The 21,698-nt window shown below is 34.9% G+C and overlaps 1 protein-coding gene across 2 annotated transcripts in view; it reads left to right on the top strand.

Moving 5' to 3' along the window:
* The window catches only part of CD2AP (CD2 associated protein), a 146,056-nt gene that overhangs the window by 12,565 nt on the left and 111,793 nt on the right, over positions 1 to 21,698 (top strand). The window contains exons 1-2 of one of the 2 annotated variants that reach the window (XM_038554266.1): positions 6,986 to 7,101; positions 19,291 to 19,451. In XM_038554266.1, coding sequence (XP_038410194.1) covers positions 19,428 to 19,451 — 24 coding nt within the window. In that variant the 5' untranslated portion in view covers positions 6,986 to 7,101; positions 19,291 to 19,427. Of the gene's footprint in view, positions 1 to 6,985; positions 7,102 to 19,290; positions 19,452 to 21,698 lie in introns of those variants that run through there. The other variant, XM_038554264.1, reaches the window with a different exon arrangement.

Raw genomic sequence — 21,698 nt, forward strand, 5'->3', positions numbered from 1 at the left:
GGCAGTTTTAGAATGTAAACCTTTAGGTTTGTTGTGAATCTAATGAAAATACATATGAAAATATTGTTAAGTTATGCAATTGTAAATTATTATATAAGATTATACTATTTTAGGGATTATGAATGATTAAACCATTTTTTATTTTATCTGATTAATTCTATATTAGATATTTAATTAGTGATAATTTATTTTAGTTAAATATATTTTCTGGTGGAAAAAGATGCTCAGTTTAGTAGATTCCATGTAATAGGCCTGAAGTTTATTTCCTTCTGTCTTCTAAATAAAATACATTTTTTGGCACTTGGCCTGCTGGTATATTAGAGAATATGAAGCTTTTGAATGACATTTGAATTGTTATATGAAAGTATAATTTGGCCTTAGTAATTTGAGAACTGTTCTTTCCATTTATAATGCTTAAGAGATAAGACTTAAGAGTGGTATTTCACAAATAAGTGAATGTTGTTGGGACACAAAACAAAAACACAAATAATTATTGGGAAAGTGATGTGTTCTCAGAAATGACATGGGAATATGTTTCAGGAGCCTGTTTTTTTAAACATGTAAAATTTTGCGTGGACCTTTGTGATGGAATTATTTTGGGTAAAGGATCTATATCTTTTATTGGATTTTCAGTGAAGTCTAAGTTCTGGAAAATGTTCTCAGGGACTCTTAAATATCTATTCTGTGAGTTCTTTACCACCTTTTAACATTTCTAGTTCTTTGTAATCAGTCATGTCCCGCAGTAATTGCATTTTCCCATAATAATTATAATTCTGTCTTGTCAGCAAATACTTTGGTTTAAATTAGACAGGTATTTCTTGAGGTCATCTTGTGTATCAGCACTGACAGAAGCATTCAAAAAAGAAGGAAAAAGTTCCTTGCCCTGAGTTTCTTCCTTAGAGATGCCTGGAACAAGTAGCTACCTTCCAGTAGCAGCCACTCAAATATTTGCTGAATGAGTATTAAGTATCATTATACTTGTGTTGAAAGAAAAATCTAAAATTTTAGGCAATGTAATATCTTTCATTTCAGAGCTACAAATAGCTGTAATAGTATATTAGATATGTCAGGGACTTGTGGTGGGGCTTGGGAATACAAAGATAAGTAAAACGAAGTCCCCTGCTCTCACCCCTGGCCAGATAATATTTTCTGGCAATTTGAATTTAACATCTTTTTGTGTATAAGGATTTAGGTTATTTTTTATGCATGTGTTTACTTTTGGTGTATGCTTGGAAACATGGAGAAAATCCAATGATTTCATGAATCCGATTTTCTTACAGGTTCTTGGAGTTACATAACTTCATTACATTTAAAAAAAATTTATTCATGATAGACACACAGAGAGAGAGAGAGAGAGAGACAGAGACATAGGCAGAGGGAGAAGCAGGCTCCATGCAGGAAGCATGATGTGGGACTCCATCCCAGGACTTGGGGGTCACGCCCTGAGCCAAAGGCAGACACTCAACCGCCGGAGCCACCCAGGTGTCTCACTTCAATACATTTTTAAGGTCTAACTAAAGAGAGTGAAATTATCTTTTAAAGCAACTTTCTATTTTTTGGTAACGCAACTTTCTATTTTTTGGTAACCTTAGATTTTCTTTTTAACTGGTAATTTGCTGATTCTTAGTGCTTAGGGACTGCTTACAATGCTAAGTATTTTTCAGTATTTAATTTCCACTGGAGCATTCTGGGGTAGGTCATCATTCTTTTTTTTTTTTTTTTTTTTTTTCAAAATCAGAAATTGAAGTTAAAGAGATTGTTACCCAAGATCTCAGAAAGGTTGTGGAGAAGGCTGGATTAAACTTGTATTGCTCTGATTTTAAAGTGTGTCCTCTTATTATTTTTTCTATTTTCTTTTGTTTTTAAGATTTAGTTGAGAGAGCAAGCACGTGCACTTGTGAGCTTGCAGGGAGGGTTGCAGAAGGGGAGAGAGGATGAGAAGCAGACCTGAGTTGGGTGCAGTGGCTGATGAGGGGTTCCGTCCCATGACCCTGAGCTCGTGTCCTGAGCTGAAATCAGGAGTTGGATGCTTAACCAACTGAGCCACCCTGGCATCCCCTCTTAATTATTTCTTAAAACATTAAGGGAGAAAGTTGAGCTAAATAGAGCAAGTAATGCAGACAGAAATGACTGTCCTAATGTGGTTTAAGAATAAAGAAACTTAAACATTTGTTATCCTAAAATTGTAAAACTTCATGACAGATACATGGTATTTTGTACAGTTTGAAATGTGTTTAAAACTAATTTCTACAGTGTTTTTTTCAAAGTTAATAGTGGTAAATAGAAATCCAGATGAGAAGTATTTGGTTAAATTTCCCAACTTGTTTGCTCTTCAGATGGATTTTGGATATTTGTTGTTTTTAGGATTTTGGAAGGAGGCATTAATCACATGTGCACAGTAATTTATTTGTTTTGAACTAATTAAGTAATTAGTCCTTGTGAGATTAAAATGATTTTTTAAAAGATTTTATTTATTGAGAGAGAGAAAAAGATCATGAGCAGAGGAGAAGGGCAGAGGGAGAGGCTGACTCCCCTGCCAAGCAGGGAACCTGATGTGGGACTTGATCCCAGGACCCTGGAATCCTGACCTGAGCCAAAGGCAGACACTTAGCAAAACTAAGACATCCAGGCACCCAAAATACTTTTTTTTTTTTTTTAAGATTTTATTTATTTTATTCATGAGGGAGACAGAGAGAGAGAGAGGCAGAGATGCAGAGGGAGAAAGCAGGCTCCATTCCACGCAGGGTGCCCAACATGGGACTCGATCCCGGGTCTCCGGGATCACACCCTAGGCTGAAGGCGGTGCTAAACTGCTGAGCCACCAGGGCTGCCCATTTTTGTTTTTTAAATTTAGGTTAAGATTATCTTTGTAAATATTTGTCACTTATGGATCCGATTTAGTAATATTCAAAGGCATATAATACCATGTAAAATTTTTCTCAAACCACATATTCTCTTTGAATTGTCTTTGAATAAGTACCTGTTAGGCAGACTTTTGTGCTTTTTGAAATTAAAAAAAGGAGTGGGTTTTGTGTATGGTATTTTTAGAGTGATTTACTTATCTCTGTTGAAAAAATGTAAGAGATGTTATTTACCAGTTCTATTTTAACAAACTTTAGGAAATTTTCTTACTAGTATTTTGACTGTCTAGATAACTTTAGGGAACCTAAATGATGAAATGTCAGTCGTTAATGACATTAAGTAATGCTCATCAATTTTGGATTTCTGCACTTATGTAAAGATAGTTCTGGAAAGAAGTTCTGGTAAAGATTTTTGGTTTTGGTAAAAAATAAGCATTTAATCCTGGAAATAAAAAGTAAAAATATTTTTTATCTTTTTTCATAAGAAACAACAGGTGGAGCCATTAAAGTGTTTCTGTCCTTTTACTGCTTCTTTAAAGTTTATAATTGTTTTTGAACTTACAATAGATTATGCTTTCATTCTATTTTATTTCATGTTTTGTGTTTTATGTTATCTTTTTATTTGAGAGAGAGAGAGGTGGGGAGGGGCAGAGGGAAAGAGAGGGAATCTTAAGCAGACTCTGTCCTGGGGGTGGAGCCAGAAATGGGACTCTGTCCCATGACTCTCAGATCATGACCTGAACCAAAACCAGGAATCAGACACTTAACCAACTGTGCCACCCAGGTGCCCCAGTAGAGTAGATTTTTGTATCACTGCTTGTATTTTTGTCCTTTCCTGTAATAAACAGAGGTTAAAGTTCAATGATATGGTATGATATAACCAGTGGTATAGGGTATGTTTAATTTGATAGACCTAATTAGATGTTGTGATATCTATGTTAGAACCAGAGTGAATATTCACTAGTGAATGCCCATACAACTCAAACTTGTTTGGAATTTGTGTAAATTGTTTATATTATTTCTTTGTGAAATGACTTTAAATTATCAGAAGAATATTTGTTTATTAGGACAGAATAGTTGGTGAACTTATAATATTACCATTGATATTTTGTGTGTAACTTAAAAAGAAATTCTGGATTTTAAGAGTTTTAAAGAGTTGGTTTTCAGGCCTTTTTTTTTTTAATTACTATTTTTAAATGTTTTTAAAAAATCATTAAAAAATTGTAGACTCCTTAAAAAATACTAGCACCCCTATGCAGCCAAGCTGTTAAGAAAATATGTTTTTCCTGTGCAGCCAAGCTGTTAAGAAAATATGTTTTTTTTTTTTTTAAGTGAGGATTAAATTCTTAGAGTGGCTGTACTTCATTTTAAATATGTTTTCTTTTGCTTGTTTTTCAACCTTGATGTCATTATTTTTCTTTTTGGTTTTTAGAAATGCTTTTAATTCTTTGGTTTGCTGTAAATATTTATTTCTAGTTTCCAATTTGTTTGCTTTTAAATTTTGATTATTTTGTTTGCTTTAAGTTTAGAAAGTTTTCCTCACCACAATTTTGATATTTACTTCCATTTCCTCTCCTTCCTCCTTTGTATTCCTCCTACCCTCTTCCTGCCATGTGTATGTGTATGTGTGAGAGGTTTTTTTTTTTTAAGTCTTAAGTCTGTAGTAATCTTTATGCCTAGTGTGGAGCTCAAACCCACAACTCCTGAGATAAAGAGTTGCACACTCTTCTGATTGAGCTAGCAGGAAGTGCCCTGAGAAGAGTTCTTTTTCCTTCAGCTAGCATTTATGGGATATGATATGATATGAGATGAAAATTGGTACGTAGCATATTTACCCTTATATGGAATTTTTCAACCTTAGCAATTTTAGGCCGGAAATTAATTTTTGTGGGAAACTGTCCTTTGCATTAATGGATGCTTTACAGCATCCTTGGCCTCTACCCACCTGATGCCAGTAGCATTCCTCGAGCTATAACAACCAAAACTGTCCTCAGGCTTTGCCAAATGTCCCATGTGGGGCAAAATCATCCTGGTTGAGTACCACTGTCTTAATATAAATTAGATCTGACTTTACATGTTATAAATATAGTTATCTTGAGAGGAACGGAATTGCTAATTTAGCCCCAAAGCTCATATTTTTTCTGGGGAAAAGCTTGAGGTTAAGACCTCATGTTAGGAGCTTTTTACCTAGGATAAGAGAGATTGAGTTCACACAAAATACACTACCGCTCAAGTTCATTAGAGTGCTACTCAGAATCTGTGGATCATGTGGTTTTTCTTATTTTATCTGTTTATATGATGAATGAGATTTTCTAAGACTTATTTTTTTTCAAAGTAAGCTTTACACCGAACCTGGAGTTTGAACTCATGACCCCAAGATCAAGAGTTGCTTGCTCTACTGACTGATTGAGCCAGCCAGTTGTCCCAGATTTTCCAGGATTAAACCCTGCTTCATGTGATGGCTAATTATCTATACATTTGAATTCCTTTTGTTGGCATTTTATTTAGAATCTTATATGTTTGAGACTGTATGTTTGTGAGTGTGCTTTTTGGCTCCAATATCATTTAAATTGTTTTTAAATGACTATTTTAATAGTGAAGCTTTGTAGGCTTACTTTTTTTTTTTTATGGTAAGTTTTGAAAGAATCTTTAAAACAAATCATGTTTTTGGGAACTGTTTTTGAGGCTATTTTTAGGCCACCTTCTGACTTTATTAATTATGAATTATGGATGTTGGTTTTATTTTTGATCTCTTGAGTAACTCATTTTTTTTAATAGAAATTATCTATTTAATTGAGATTTTTAGGGTTAGAAATTCATAACCTAACCAAAAACCAGCCTGATTTCATAGGTTGTCACATGCCTCTGGGCCTCTGAGTCTGGCCCCAACTCTACAGCATCTTTTTTTAGAGTGTTGAATTGACAAATCTCTTTGTGTATTCTGTAATCTCTTGTGCTCATTGCTCATCCTGATAGGCTTCTTTGAGGTATTTAATCTTTTGAGATGTTTTAGAAGTGGATTTCTGGGTGAACTAACCATAAAAGTGCTACTGTTTATTGGTTAAATAATCCTAACTTAAGTCTTGGGGGTTTATATATTGGCTGTTTATATATTGGCAAAAACACCCCTCCCCCCCTAAATCTAGAATGAATTTATTTTGAAGTTTACTGACTTTAGGAAGATCTGGTTCATTTAGCTGTACTAAGTGAGAAGTTAGTGTTTTGGTTGTAGTTTATCTGAAAAAAAAAATAGAATGCTACTTGCACTATGTATAAAATAGCTTTTACAACTAATTTTTACGGAATGAGTAAGTTTTACTGGAAAAGACATGATCTATTGAAAGTTAGACTTTTGAGTAGAGATTCTGTTAAAGTGGGAAAAATATTTGAAAGTCAACTCAGTATAATTCCTGCAGGATGGCACAAATAATTTTGAGTAATTCAACATAATTTAAAGAGGAGTTCATTGTATTGCTGACATTCACTGCTGGAACTTTTTTTTTTTTTTTTTTGCCACATTTCATGACTCACTACTATAAAAATTTGAGAAACATCATCTGTATTTATGTATATATATGTGTATGCATATTATATAAGGATATGAACAAAATGTAACAATTATATCTAAATATAGGCATTATAATTAAGTAGATGGTTAAACAGCAGAGAGCATTATTAAATTCAGTAAATGGACAAGAACTTGAAAAACAGTGCATTTGTAAGTCAGGAACATTTCTTGTTCCGTTTGACGTGTACTGTAGAATTTGTGGTTTATTATAAGACAGTGAAGTGATGTTGGAAGATTGGGATTACACTTTTTGTATTGAGTTTAGTCTTGGTAACTATAGGAGAATTCTGTCGGAGTAGGGTGGATGGGATGTATGGCTTTTTAATGATTCCTTTGGGGTTGAAACATACTCAGTTGGCTTTAACTAGCTCTACTACTAGGTGAAAGGTCTTGCTGTGTATTATGGGGCGTAACATCAGATACCCTCCTGTATCACCCTGGAATGAACCCTAGCTGGAAAGAGCGGCATTATAAGGAACACCATTGGAGTTCTGCCACACTGACATTCCGTAGATAGAGCACACTATGAGATACCAACATTAGTGTCATCTTGGATTGTAAAACAGTTCATTTTAGGAAGTTTGGAAAACACAGAATAAAGGATGAGGGAAAAGAGACCTGTTAATTTCTACGGAGTGAAGTTATTTTGAAGTATTTCTGGTCTTAAGCAATGTAAATATATTTTACAGATATGGGTTATACTTTACATTTAGTTTGGTTTTTAAATCGTTTGGAAGTTTATTGTACATTTTTCCTAAACTGTATAATTTCTAATTGAATCTTATTCCCTTGTATGGTTTTACTGTATTTAACTAGTCACCAGCTGCTTGACATGTAGGTTGCTTAAGATTTTTGTGTTTTTTTTTTTTTTTTTTTTTTTTTGCTGTTCCAACTACATAATTTAGAGTTTTAATAGAAAAAATTTTAAAATTGCAAATGATGAGAACGAAGGGGAATATCTACCCAGAGATATTTACCTATCATTGTGGTATATATATTTGCAAACTTTTTTTTTGGTGATATATAAACCAACGTGTGTGTGTTTTATAAAAAAGGGAAATCATGTAATTGAAACCTTTTTTCTCTTGATATATTGTGAGCATGTGTCATTTTGTTCTGTTTTTCTCTGTTTTCTAAAAGATTTTGTGTATTTATTTGAGAGAGAGAAAGTCCATTTTTCCTTTTTGGGAAAAAATAAGATGTACAGTACACGCCACTTTATGACATAGCTTTCATTTACCATGAACACCTTCCTATGACATTACTATTATCTGATGTCAGAATTACTAGAACTTTTTGCTCTTCATAGCATTACAAAAGACTGTACACAGTTGGCTTATTCTTATTCTTTTATTGTCAAATTGACCTAAAGGAAAATGGACTTTTTTGGGAGTTTACAGTTATATTTTAACACATGCATAGGTATTTGTAACCAGCACATAATCAAGATATAGGACAATTTTGTTATCTTTAAAAATTTTCTCGTGTCATCCCTTTTTAGTCAGCACCCCTGCCCCAGTGGTAACCAAGTATCCGTTCTTCATCTTCATAGATTTATTTTTTTGAAAACGTCATATAAATGGGATTATATAATATGTAACCTTTTGAATTTGGCCTGTTTTACTTAACATAATGCTCTTAAGATTCATTCAAGTTACTATGTTTATCACTAGTTCATTCTTTTTGTTGCTGAGTGGTATTTCATTGCTTGAATGTACCATAGTTTTTTTTATCCATTTGTCCATTGAAGGGCATTTGGTTTTTTCCCTAGGTTGTGGCACTCATGAATAGAGCTGCTGTAAACATTTGTGTAGAGGTTTTTATGTGAACGTAAGTTTTACTTCTCCAGAGTATATGTAGCTAGGAGTGGGATTGGTGAATTATATGGTAATGTGTATTTTAACTATACAAAACTGCCAGACTCTTCGAGTATTTGTTTTTTGTATTTGCTACTAGCAACACATTAGAGTTCTAAGAGCTTTGCATCCTTTTCAATATTTTTATCTTAGCCATTCTAATAGGTACAGTTAGGAGATTTCTTAAATATTAAATATTTGGTAGAATTTGCCAGGGAAATCATTTGGGTCTGGAGATTTTTTTTTGGAGGGTTTCCAACTACAAACTCAATTTTAAAAATATTCAGATTATCTAAAACTACTTAAGTACCAAAACTTTGATGTTTTCTACATGTGTATCTTGTTTGTATTTTTTCTTAACTATTTTTTTTTAATGAGTGTAAAATCTTTAGTGATAGTCTCTTTTATTCTTGATATTGGTAATTTGGGTCTTCTCTTTTTATTTTTTCTTAATCATTCTTTCTAGAGATTTATCAATTTCATTGATCTTTTAAGATGACTAATTTTGGTTTCATTGAATTTTTCACCATTTTTCTCTTCTGTTTTTACTTCGTATTTCCTCTAGTTGTACATTTTATGATTTCAGATTTAATGTCTTCTTCCAAGCATATTAATTATACTTAAAAACATTTTTGATATTTGCCTGAAAGTTTGCAGTACACATTTATAATCTGAGTTCACCTTTAAGTAGCACTGCACTGCTTCATGTGAAATGCAAGTACCATAGAGTTTTCTCAATTCTTCTTTGCCCTTTATGACATTGCTATTATTTATTAGCCTGTGGATGTGCTATAATCACCCAGTAAATTGTCACTCTTATTACTTTTAATGGTTATTTTTTAGCTTAATTAAGAGTAAGAAAAAACATTTTGTTCTACCTTCATATTTTCATTTGACTTCACTTAAGTTATTTAATAATAGTTGATATGCAATGTTACATTAATTTCAGGTGCATGACATAGTGATTTGACAAATCTGTACATTAGGCAGTTCTCACCATGGTAAGTATAGTTACCATTTGTCCCAATGTTACTATACTACTACTAATTATATTCTCTATCTCTATGCTATACGTTTAATCCCTGTGACATATTTATTTTATAACTGGAAGTTTGTACTTCTTATTCCCTTCACCTGTTTTGCCCACTCTGCCCCCCAATCCCTCCAATCCCTCTTCCCCCTGGCAATCGCGAGTTTGTTCTTTGTATTTACACCTATCTGTTGTTTTGTTTGTTTTTAAAAGATTCCACATATAAATGAAATCCTACGATATTTGTCTTCTGATTTATTTCACTTAGCATAATACTGGGTCTATCCATGTTGTCACAAATGGCAAAGACCTCATTCTTTTTTCATGGTGGAGTAATGCTCCATTATATATACACATACCACATCATCTTTATCCATTCATCTATCAGTGGGGACACAGGTTGCTTCCGTATCTTGGCTATTGTAATAATGTTGCAATGAGCATGGGGTGCATATGTCTTTTGAATTAGTGTTTTTGTTTTCTTTGAGTAAATATCTGATAGTGGAATTACTAGATTATATGCTATTTTTATTTTTAATTTTTTGAGGAACTTCCATACTGGTTTTTTGTTTTTTGTTTTTTTTGTTTTTGTTTTACAGCTGTTGGACCCATTTACAGTCCTACCAGAAGTGCATGAGGATTTTCTTTTCTCCCCATCTTCACTAACATTTGTTATTTCTTATCTTTTTGATACTAGCTGTTGTGACTAGTGGGAGGCTATAACATATTGTGGGGTGTTTTTTTCTTTTAATACCTTGTGGCTTTGATTTACGTTTCCCTGATGATTTGTGATTTTGAGCACCTTTTCATGTGTCTGTTGGCCATTTATATGATTTGTTTTAAAAAAAAATGGATTATTTGATTTCTTGGTGTTGGGCTATATGAGTTGTTTATATATTTTGGCTATTTATCTTTTATTATAAATCATGTGTAAATATCTTTTTTCATCCAGAAGGTTGCATTTTCATTTTGTTATTTGCTTTGCTGTGCTAAAGCTTTTTATTTTGGTGTAGTTCAAATAGTTTGTTTTTCTTTCCCTTAAATGAGGAGACATATCCATGAATATGTTGTGAAAGCTAATGTCAGAGACTACTGCCTTTTTTTTTTTTTTTTTTTAAAGGAACATTATGGCTTGAGGTCTCTTATTTAATGTTTAATTCATTTTGAGTTCCTTTTCTGTCTGGTGTAAGAGAGTGGTCCAGTTTTATTTCGCAGTTCAGTTTTCCCAACACCATTTATTGAAGAGACCGTCTTTTCTACATCGTACATTCTTTCTTTGTTGTAGATTGATTCATCATGTAAGTGTGGCTTATTTCTAGGCTTTCAATCCTGTTTCATTGTTCTGAGTGTTTTTGTGTGAATAGCATACAAAATGTTTTTATTATTATGACTTTGTGGTATATCTTAAAATCTGGGATTGTGATACCTCCAGCTTTGCTTTTTCTTTCTCAAAAGATTGTTTTGGCTATTCAAGGTCTTTTGTGATTTCCTACAAGTGCTGGGATTATTTGTTCTAGTTCTGTGGAAAAACTTTTTGGTATTTTGATAGGGATTGCATTGGATTTGTAGGTTGCTTAAAGTAGTAGGGACATTTATTTATTTATTTATTTATTTTTAAAGATTTTATTTATTTATTCATGAGAGACATGGAGAAAGAGAGACAGAAACATAGGTAGAGGGAGAAGCAGGCTCCTCGCAGGGAACCTGATGCAGGACTCTGTCCCTGGATGTGGAATCATATCCTGAGACAAACTGTTGTGCCCGCCACCCCAGGCATCCCTAGTAGGGACATTTAATAGTATTATTTTACATTATGAGTGTAGTATAACTTTCCATTTGTGTTGTCTTCACTTTTTTTCCTTTGGTGTTTTATAATTATCACAGTGTAGATTTTTTACTTCCTTGGTTAATTTTATTTGTAGCTATTTTATTCCTTTTGGTGCAATTATAAATGGGATTATTTTCTTAATTTCTCTTTCTGCTATTTTATTAGTGTATAGAAATGTAACACATTTCTGGATATTCATCTTGTATCCTGCAACATTACTGAATTCATTTATTCTGTAACATTTTCTGTAGGAGTCTTTAGGTTTTTCTAAATGTAGGCTTACATCATTTGGAAACAGTGATAGTTCTACTTCTTACCAATTTGGATACCTTTTATTACTTTTTCTTGTCTGATTGCTATAGCTAGGATTTCTAGTACTGTTTTGAATAAAAATGGCCAGAGTAGGCATCCTTATCTTGTTCCTGATCTCTCTTTGTTTCTTTCCTTTCCTTTTCTTTTTTTTTCTTTCTTTCCTAATCTTAAAATCTTGCAATTTTTCACCAGTGAGTATGACAATAGCTATGGGTTCAGTATGTCTAGCCTTTATCATGTTGAAGTGTGTTCCCTCTAAATCCACTTTGTTGAGAGGTTTTTTTTTAAAATCATAAACTGATGTTGAATTTTATCAAATGCTTTTTCTGCAACCCATATGTGTCATATGGGTTTTATTCTTTATTTTATTTTTTTTTTTAAGATTTTATTTATTTATTCATAGAGATGCAGAGAGAGAGGCAGAGACATAGGCAGAGGGAGAAGCAGGCTCCATGCAGGGAGACTGACGTGGGACTCAATCCAGGGTCCCCAGGATCATGCCCTGGGCTGCAGGCGACGCTAAACCACTGTGCCACCAGGGCTGCCCTATTCTTTATTTTGTTAATGTGATATATCATGTTGATTGATTTGTGGATAACTGAACCATCCTTCCATCTCTAGAATAAATCTTGTTTGATGAGGAATGGTTCTTTTATTGTTGAATGCAGTGTGCTAATATTTTGTTGAGGGTATCTCCATCTATGTTCATCAGAGATAATTGGTCTATAGTTTGCTTTTTTTGTAGTGTTATTGGTTCTGGTATTAGAGTAATGCTGGCCATGTAGAATGAAGTTTGGAAGCTTTCCTTCTTCTATTTTTTGGAATAGTTTGAGAAGAATAGGTATTAACTTTTTAAATGTTTGTAGAATTCAATTGTGAAGGTCCTGGCCTTTGTTGAATTTCATGATTGGTCATTTGTTCAGATTTTCTGTTTCTCCCTGATTCAGTTTTGAAAGATTGTTTGTTTCTAGGAATTTATTCATATCTTCTAAGTTGACCAAGTTGTTGGTATATAATTTTCCATGGTAGTATTTTATAATCCTGGTTTTTTTTTTTTTTTTTTTTTTTTTTTTTTTGTGACCTTAGTTGTTATTTGCCTTGGTGCTTAAGGACGGCTGCTAGCACTGAATGGGCAATGGCAGAGGGAGGAGATGGGGAGAGGTACAGAGAGCTTGTCCCTCTTTGCCCAGTCCCTTCCACCTTCCCCTTCCACAGTTCCCTCCTCCTAGGCACTGGGAGCCCTACTGGCTGCCTGTTAACCCTTCAGGGCCCTGTGTCAGTGCTAGAAGTTTCTGATCCCTGTCCTACATGGAGTCCAAGGGTTGGGAGAGAAGAAGGTTGAAAAGTTGTTGATTCTGGGCATAGAGGCACAGTGGAAGGGAGCCTGAAGTTGAGAAAACTGAGGCAAGTTGTGGATGCTGAGCATGCCACTTGTCCCTTCAGTTTAGGACCCCAGCCAGCTGGCCAGCATCCCACCTTGCCTGGCACCTCCTTCTGAGGTTCTGCTAACATGGATCCCCTCTGAGACACACTACCCTTACCGAGGTGCCCACTTTTCCCTCTTAGCACCTACTCCTCATTTTCTGGGGCAGTGATCTGCCATCTTGGCTTCCTTTATTTTTGTTAATATTCTTGATTTCTTTCATTTCCTTATGATTTTAGAGTTTCTGTCTGCTTATCTGTTCTTGTGTGTTGTCTTTTATTCCCCCCATTATTATCCTTAATGTATTAATAATCAAAGTTATTTTAAATTCTTTGTCTGATTCCAAAATTTGTAGTATGTTTCAGTCTGGCTCTGATGCTTGCTTTGCTTTTGTGTTTTTTCTTGCCTTTTTAAGAGCATGATGTATAGTTTTTTGTTGAAAGTTGGACATTATGTATTAGGGAATAGGGCTGAGATAAGCAGATCTTGAGTGTGAGGTTTTATATTAGTCTGTCCAAGAGTTGTATTTTGTTTAATGTTTGTTCTAGGTGTAGGTGCCAGAGGCTTCACATTTCTTTAGTGTCCTTTTTTGTCTTCCTGGCTGTCTTTGGGGTTTCCTAAGAACTTCTCTTCAGATGGAATCTGTACCATGCAATAACTCTTTCAGCAGTAGTTAGCTCTTAATATACTGGAGCCCTGCTTACATGATGGAAAAGTGTAGGGGAAAGGAGCATCCTATAATGTTATAATTAAATCTCAAACTTTCAGTGGGTTTGTGTTGTGGGACTGGTTTCTGATTACTTTACAGTGACTTAGTTTACTTTCCTCCTTGTCAAAAGCACAGGAGATTTTTATGGGTTCATAAACTCAGAGAATCTGGTGGGGTTCCTGGAGGTAAAACCCATGAAAACATGTGATTCCCCTAAGACTATGGTTGCCAGAAGTTTCCTACTGTGATGCTATTCCATGTTCAGCCTGTAGTAGTTCATCAAAATTACCATTTAGGTGTTAACAGTGGATTAACTTTTCTGGCCCCAAAATGGTCTGTCCAAGTTCTAAGCCTTGGTACAGATGAATGTGATGTTATTTGGAAATGAAGTCTTTGCAGCTGTAACTAAGGATCTTAAGATAATATTGCCCTGGTTTTAGGACTGACCACAAATCCAGCAAGTGGTATTCTTATCAAGAGTAAGGGGAGAGAGATTTGAGACACACAAAAGGGCAAGGTCATGTGCACGTGGAGGCAGAGATTGGAATTATGCAAGCTAAGGAATGCCAGAGATTTCTGGCAGCCTCCAGAAGCCAAAGCAGAGTGTGAAGCAGTTCTTTCTCAACGTCTTAGAAAGAGCCAACCCTGCTGATACTTTGATTCTGTACTCTGGCCTCCAGAGCTATAAATGTGAAAGAATAAAGTTTTATTGTTTTAAGTCACCTGGTTTGTGATTGTTATGACAGCCTTGGGAAATTAATAATAATGTTCTTATCAGTTTATGGTTCCATTGTTTGTATTTGAGGTGATCTAATAGTTCTTGGTTTTGACTTCCTGAATATGTCTGTCTCCTCCATATCTTGAACTGGCAGTTTGCCTTGTGTCCTCAATTCTCTGATGAGTCCAGGAATAGTCATTGACTTTCAGTTTGTTTAGCTTTTTTCTTGTTGTAGCGATGGGAGTGACAACTTGCAAGTTTTTTCACACATTGGAGCTGAAACTGCAAGTCCAATATTTTTTGTTTGGCATTTTATACTTATTATTTTAGTGATTACCACATGCATGAGCAGCTTTTAAAATCTAAAGTTAACTAATATGCAGTCTATTCCTCCTTCCTCCTTGCCCCCAAATACCTACTAGAACTTTTGGTCTCCTGCTTAGTCTAGACTGTTCTTAGATCTATTGCACAGTTGCCATCTTACTCTCCGAGATTGGCTTTACTGTTTCTTGGATTTCATGTCTTCCTCTCTTTGTTAAATATTTTTTATTTTACTGGATAACATGTAAGGTCATATGTAGGAGTTAATTTCCTTTTCCTTGCCGGTATAAAAATGTTACACCCTATACTTGCCTGCTGATTTGGCTGAGTGTGGAATTCATTTTCCTTTAATACTTAAGTGGCCTTGTCTTTTTATTTTTCCCGTAGAATATGGTATCCTGCATGAGAAGTCTTCTGATGATGACTCTCATACTTTTGTAGTTGAACTGTCTTTCTTTTCAGAGAGTTATGTAGGATATATTTATTTTTGTTACGAAATTTCATCTAGATGTGAGTACTTTTTTGTTATTGTACTGGAAATTCACAGATCTCTTTGAAGATTTGTTTCTTTTAGCTTTGGAGTATTTTCGTGTATTATTTCATTGTCAGTTCTTTATTTTCTTTTTTTTCCTAGAACTGTTAATTGGATGTTGAATTGTCTGGATTGATCATCTGTCTTTTATGTTTTTTTTGCTTTATCTTTTGTGGAAAACTTTCTTGGATTTGTCTCCACCTCTCCATAAGAAAAAAAAAGTTAATGAGACATGTTGGAAGACACAAATTTCTTTTTCATTTTTTTAAAGATTTTATTTATTTATTCATGAAAGACAGAGAGGGAAGCAGAGGGAGAGGCAGGCTCCCTGCTCTGACCCCTGAAAGATACAAATTTCTAATTTTTTTTTTAATTTTCTGATGTTTTTAAATAGCATTCTGATTTTATGAACTTGGTTGTATCTCTTGAGGATACAAATTTTTACATGTTTCAAATTTTTGTTTTGAAATGGCAAGTTGTAGAAATAAGTATAGTACAAAGACATTTTTCCTAACTGATGCCTTTTTCCTGAATATTTTAGTGTGTATTTTCTACAAACCATGATTTTATACTTAATCACAATCCAACCATAGAATTAAAAAATTAATATTTGTTTATAAATGCATGGGCTCATGGTTTCTTACTTTATTCAGTGAGATATATTGTTACCATAATTGTTTATTTTGATGCTCAAATTGCCGTGATTTGGCCAGTAGTAGGAGCCCTTTTGATACCACTTCTTTCTATCCTTTGGCATTAACCTTATATTTTTTAACTTCTTTGCTTTGTGGCACAGTGCTGCATCCCAAGCTTATCTTGTACTTTTTCCTGCCTTAATGGTGGAATTGCCTGTCTTTCCAAGGATTCCTAGTTCTTTTTAGTAAAAAGTGGTGTTTTTAAGATCTCAGCATTAGATTTGCTCATTGCCATTGGACTGTTGGCTGTTTTCAGGCCCTTTCAGTGGACAAAGCTGGGGTGTGTATTTGTGTTTTATGTGTGTGCATATGTATTCAAACCCATAAGTTCCTGGTGGTACTTCTCATTAAGTATCACAGTATTGAATCTCTGAGTGGAAATCTGCCACCTACTTCCAACACCATTTGGCTTTTGATATCCCTTACAAGCTACCCCTCAGCTTGGGTGCCCTCTCCACTGTGCTTGGGTTCTAATACACCATGTCAGGTTCCCTCTATATAGATGCCCTCATCACCTTGCCTTAGAGTAGTGATATGCTGTACCAGGGAAACCCCCATTTGTGAATGCTCTCCTTACTGTACTGTGGTTCTAATAGCTTGACTTCTCCCTCTACTCCCACCCCAGTTTTGGATACCTGTTTTACTCTTCTTGCTCTCTGACTTCTCACAGCAGACTCTTCCCACTCCCCCTCCCCTTCCTTCCCCCCTTTTCCCCCACTGTGCTCTTCTACACCTAATGGCTTTAGGACTAAATTGTTGTGAAGGGTTGAAGGGGGGAAGTGGGTGTATGTTTCATCCAGGAGTAATTTTTTATTTTATTATGGTTTTTCATGATTAACTAGTCTGTTCATATTTATGAATAAATAAAAATAATAAGCTGGGGATACTAGGTAGGTAGGAGTTAGCATTTTATTTTACAGTTATCAGAAGGGGAGCTGCTCATTGCTGTGGGGACCTCTAAGTTCCGGAAATCAGTAGTCATTTCTCTAAGAAACCATCATTCGTCCGTAGGAGCTATACTAGTTTCCTCAAACTCTGTGGTGGGGAGGGGGGCGTGGAGGGTGAGGATTAACTTTTTAGTTTTTGGCCTTCAGAGAAAAATGCCTGCCTACTTAACCTTATTGTCTTAGAGCTATTGTGCTTGATAGTGTTAGCTCTTCCAAGTAGAGATAATTCCCCTATTTTAAGTTTTGCATTTCTCAAAAGGCCTCCTTTTCTGAATTTCTAGCTTTTATAGGATTCTGCAGAGTAATTTGGTATCTCAGTTACAGTTTCTTGAAATTCTCTGGGCTTTCTATTCCTGGCTTTATTAATTATAGATTCATTTTCATGAACTTGAAAAATTTCTTTGGTTTTCTTCTCCAATTGGGATGTTTTCGGCTACAAATAGACATCCTATATAAAATTTACTTAAAAGTTAAGGAAAAACTGGGGCCCCTGGGTGGCACAGTTGGTTAAGTGTCTGACTGTTGGTTTTAGCTCACGTTGTGATCTCACAAGCCCTGAGTTGGGCTCTGTGCTCAGTGTGGAGTGGAGTCAGCTTCACATTCTCTCTCCCTCTCCCTCTGACCCTCGCTTTTTCTAGACTCTCTCTAAAATAAATACATAAATCTAAAAGTTGAGAGAAAACTACTTTTGTAACAAGAAAACTAAAGGTAATGTAGCTCAGGGTTAGTTAATTTGATCAGTTTGATGAATCTAGCGAACATCTAGGTCATTTTCATCTTCTTTTTCATCCTAATCTTTTTCTTGTCTTAAGAAGGGATTGAGACAATCAGTTTCTCTCTCTCTCTCTCTCTCTCTCTCTCTCTGTCTCTTTCTCTTTTTTGTCTTAAGTAGTTATAGCAGCTCTGGGCATTACATTCTCACTGAGGAACATCCAAAGTTTGCAGGAGGACATTTTTTTCCTTGTGTATTGTTTTTAAGGTTGGGTAAAACTTTCCCCAAACCCCTGCTCATATCTTATTGGTTAGAATCCATCTATCACATGTGTATTTGAAAACCAGTCTTTGCATGTGTGTGTGCATGCACATGTGTTTATGTATGTGAAATTACTATAAATAAATTATCTTTAGTAAATAAAGTCTCTTTAGTAAATAAAGTCTCTTTAGACATTTGCCTCTTTGACCAGCAGCATTAGATATCCAGGGCTTTTTCAGAGTCCACATTTAAGCAAGATGCAACAAGATGACTTGATTGTACATTAGTATTTACAAAATCCTGGCCTGGACTAGTGAGGATTTAACCCTCTGGGACCGAGGGAAGCCTCATTTGTAAAAGTACAAAGACTCAGAAAAAAAAAAAAAAAAAAACAAAATCAAGGTTCAATAAGAAAGGAAGGAGGGTGGGAGTCAGTGTAGGAATGGCTGTTGGTTTGGCAACCAACAGTGTCTGCCTATAATCCTTTTCCCTTTTCTTTTTTCTTGTAGCTCTGTGTGTGTGTGTGTGTGTGTGTGTGTGTGTGTGTGTTCTTTTTAAAAAACCAGTCTTAGAGGAGGAAGAAAAGATGAATAGAGGTATGGCTAGTCTGCTGTCTTGAGTAGGAAATCTGTTATTGCTTTTCTTGTACTGAACCTATAAAGTATTAATAGTATGCAGATATGATGTCCTATAATCTAAAATTCTGTACTTAAAGGCAGTAAAATGGATCCTTATTAAAATGTTTACTTCAGAGTGTATTCATTTTCTGTTGTGTAGTAACAATATTGCCATAAACTTAGCAGCTTAAAACAACACACTTTTTATTATCTCATAGGTTTTGTGATTCATTAAGTCTATGTGTGACTAGCTGGGTACTCTGCAAGCCTGCAGTCAAGGTTCTTAACCGGGGCAGGATCTGCTTCCAAGCTTACATGGTTGTTGGCGTCATTTAGTTCTCTGTGGGCTGTTGGATTGATGCCCTCAGTTTTTTGCTGGCTGTCAGCCAGAGACCTTCATCAGTTTCTTGATAGGCCAGCTCATAGCAAAGCAGCGTGCATCTTCAAAGCTAGCAAGTATGAGAGTTTCCCAGCAAGATGGACATTATAATCTTGTGTAATCATATACAGTCTATCATCTTTGTCATATTCTGTTGGTTGGAAGTCATGTCTGCTGTCAAGGAGAGGTTACTGCACAAGGTCATGAATCTCAAGAGATGGAGATCATAGGGACCATTATAGAGATTGTCTATCATAAACAATATATACATCTGGCCATAGGAACAACTTATGACATGAATTATATAGTGCATTGAGGCTTCTGCTTAAAATTTATACTGTGCTTTGTACTAAGGTAATCAAGAGGTTTGCAAATGTAGCCAAATATTTAAAATCATCGAAGCTTTGATAATGTCTTTGTAATATTATTATTGTTAAATAGGTTCCTTAGTTTTAAGCTTATTAATATGGTTATTGTATTTTGTGAATTAAGTTTTAGACATTTCTTTTTTTTTTTTTTAGTTGACTATATTGTGGAGTATGACTACGATGCTGTACATGATGATGAATTAACTATTCGGGTTGGTGAAATAATCAGGAATGTGAAAAAACTACAGGAGGAAGGATGGCTAGAAGGAGAGCTAAATGGGAGAAGAGGAATGTTTCCTGATAATTTTGTTAAGGTAAGTACTCTCCTTCACTTAAATTTCTAACTGTTGCTTCATAGGATTTGATCTTTAAGAAATACTTGTATTCTTTTTAAAAAGATTTTATTTTATTATTTTATTCATGAGAGATACACAGAGACAGATAGAGACACACAGGCAGAGGGAGAAGCAGGCTTCATGCAGGGAGCCTGATGTGGGACTCGACCTCAGGACTGGGATCACACCCTGAACTGAAGGCAGACGCTCAACCGCTAAGCCACCCAGGCATCCCAGAAATCCTTCTATTTTAAAAACTAAACTGTTGAAGTTAAATTTTTTATTCTACGTTTGCTTGGTGTCCTGATGGATAATAGCATGGTGTATACGTGTGTACACGTGTGTTTATATGTGTACGTATGTATCTACCTGTCTATCTTTTTAAAAAAATAAATAATACTTTGCATTTGGGTAGCACTCTTTAATTTACAAAGTAGTTTTGCTGTGTACATTCTCATTTGAGCCTATAGGTCTTGTAAGTAGGGCGGATGATAATGATGATAATCCCATTTTAAATATTTAAATATTAAATATTTAAATATTTAAATAATGAAAATGAAAATGATGATAATCCCATTTTAAATATGGGGACATACAGATGAGAGTTTACATGGTTTACCCAATGTTGGCTAGCTAAGAAGATTAGAATCTGAACTGAGATCTAGGAGAGTTGACTCAAGTCTAATTGTATACTGTTACTTTTGCAGCCCTTCTGCAAATATCTTAGAATCCTATTAAGTTTCAGCATTTCAGCAGGCATTTATCAAAGTAACAGTCTACTCTTTAACCACCAAACATTCCTTCTTTAGTAAATATTATAGTCATCTCTGCCAGAAAACAATCAAGATTCTTAAATCATTTGCAAACAGAATTCAGTAGTTTAGAAAAGGAAAAAAAAAAGTAAGAGTATCTTTATACCTCACTTAAAATTGTCTTGTTTTCTATATTAGTTTTGTTATACCTAGCTGTATCAGTAGTCTCATTAGATTATGATAATAGGTTCTGTGAAGGCTAGAATGTGTCTCATTTGTTTGTTCACCTTACATAGGTAATACCCACTTGCACAATATGGATACTTAGTAAATATTTGTTCCCTGAATAAGTTTGATTTATTTTAATTGTGGTTTTACCTCTATGAACTCATGCTGTATTGTTAATTGTTTTCAGATAAGGTAAACTAACTACACGTTAGTTATTTTATCTCTTGAAACAACTGAGAAAAGCTATAATAGGGACTTGAACTTTTAGAAGATCACTTTTTTAATTTTTTGTTTTATAAATTTATTTTTTATAACCTAAAATGTAGTGTTGGAAATTGGAATAGAATATATAGATTAAAATACAGACAAGTTCCACCAGCTTTGTCCTTTTCCTGGTGTTGTCATATAGGCCAAACCACATAATTTCTTTGTTCTTATCCTTAAAATGATATATTAGTAGTCAGTATATAGTAAGCCGTGGCATTGACCTCTTATTTATCTCTCTCTCTCTCTCTCTCTCTCTCTTTTTTTAAAGGAAAATGGGCAAGGAAAATTTTCAAGATAATATATTGAAGTAATAGAAAAATAAGTTGAGGGCAGCCCGGGTGGGGTGGCTCAGCAGTTTAGCGCTGCCTTCAGCCCAGGACGTGATCCTGGAGACCCGGGATCGAGTTCCACGTCGGGCTCCCTGCATGGAGCCTGCTTCTCCCTCTGTCTATGTTTCTGCCTCTCTCTCTCTCTCGTCTGTGTGTATTCTCATGAATGAATAAATAAATAAATAAATAAATAAATAAATAAATAAAATCTTTAAAAAATAAGTTGAAATCTAAGTATTTATATAGTTCTCTTAATTGTGTTCTGATGTATTGTCCCAGTAGTGGAGATGACCTGTCATAGGACTCCATTTTATGGTTTTCTTTCTTTCTTTCTTTTTTTTTTTTTAAAGATTTTATTTCTTTATTCATAGACACACACACACACACACACAGAGAGAGAGAGAGAGAGAGAGGCAGAGACACAGGCAGAGGGAGAAGCAGGCTTCATGCAGGGAGCCTGACGTGGGACTGGATCCTGGGTCTCCAGGACCACTCCCTGGGCTGAAGGCGGCGCTAAACCGCTGAGCCACCCGGGCTGCCCAGGACTCCATTTTGAAATGTGTGTTACTTTCCTGATTCAGTACAACTAACACTGGAACTTGAGTTTAATGCACTGCCTGAGAATAGAGGATGCAGTCTGAATATGCTAG

This window comes from Canis lupus, chromosome 12 (assembly GCF_011100685.1).
Source record: "Canis lupus familiaris isolate Mischka breed German Shepherd chromosome 12, alternate assembly UU_Cfam_GSD_1.0, whole genome shotgun sequence".
Taxonomy (NCBI): domain Eukaryota; kingdom Metazoa; phylum Chordata; class Mammalia; order Carnivora; family Canidae; genus Canis; species Canis lupus.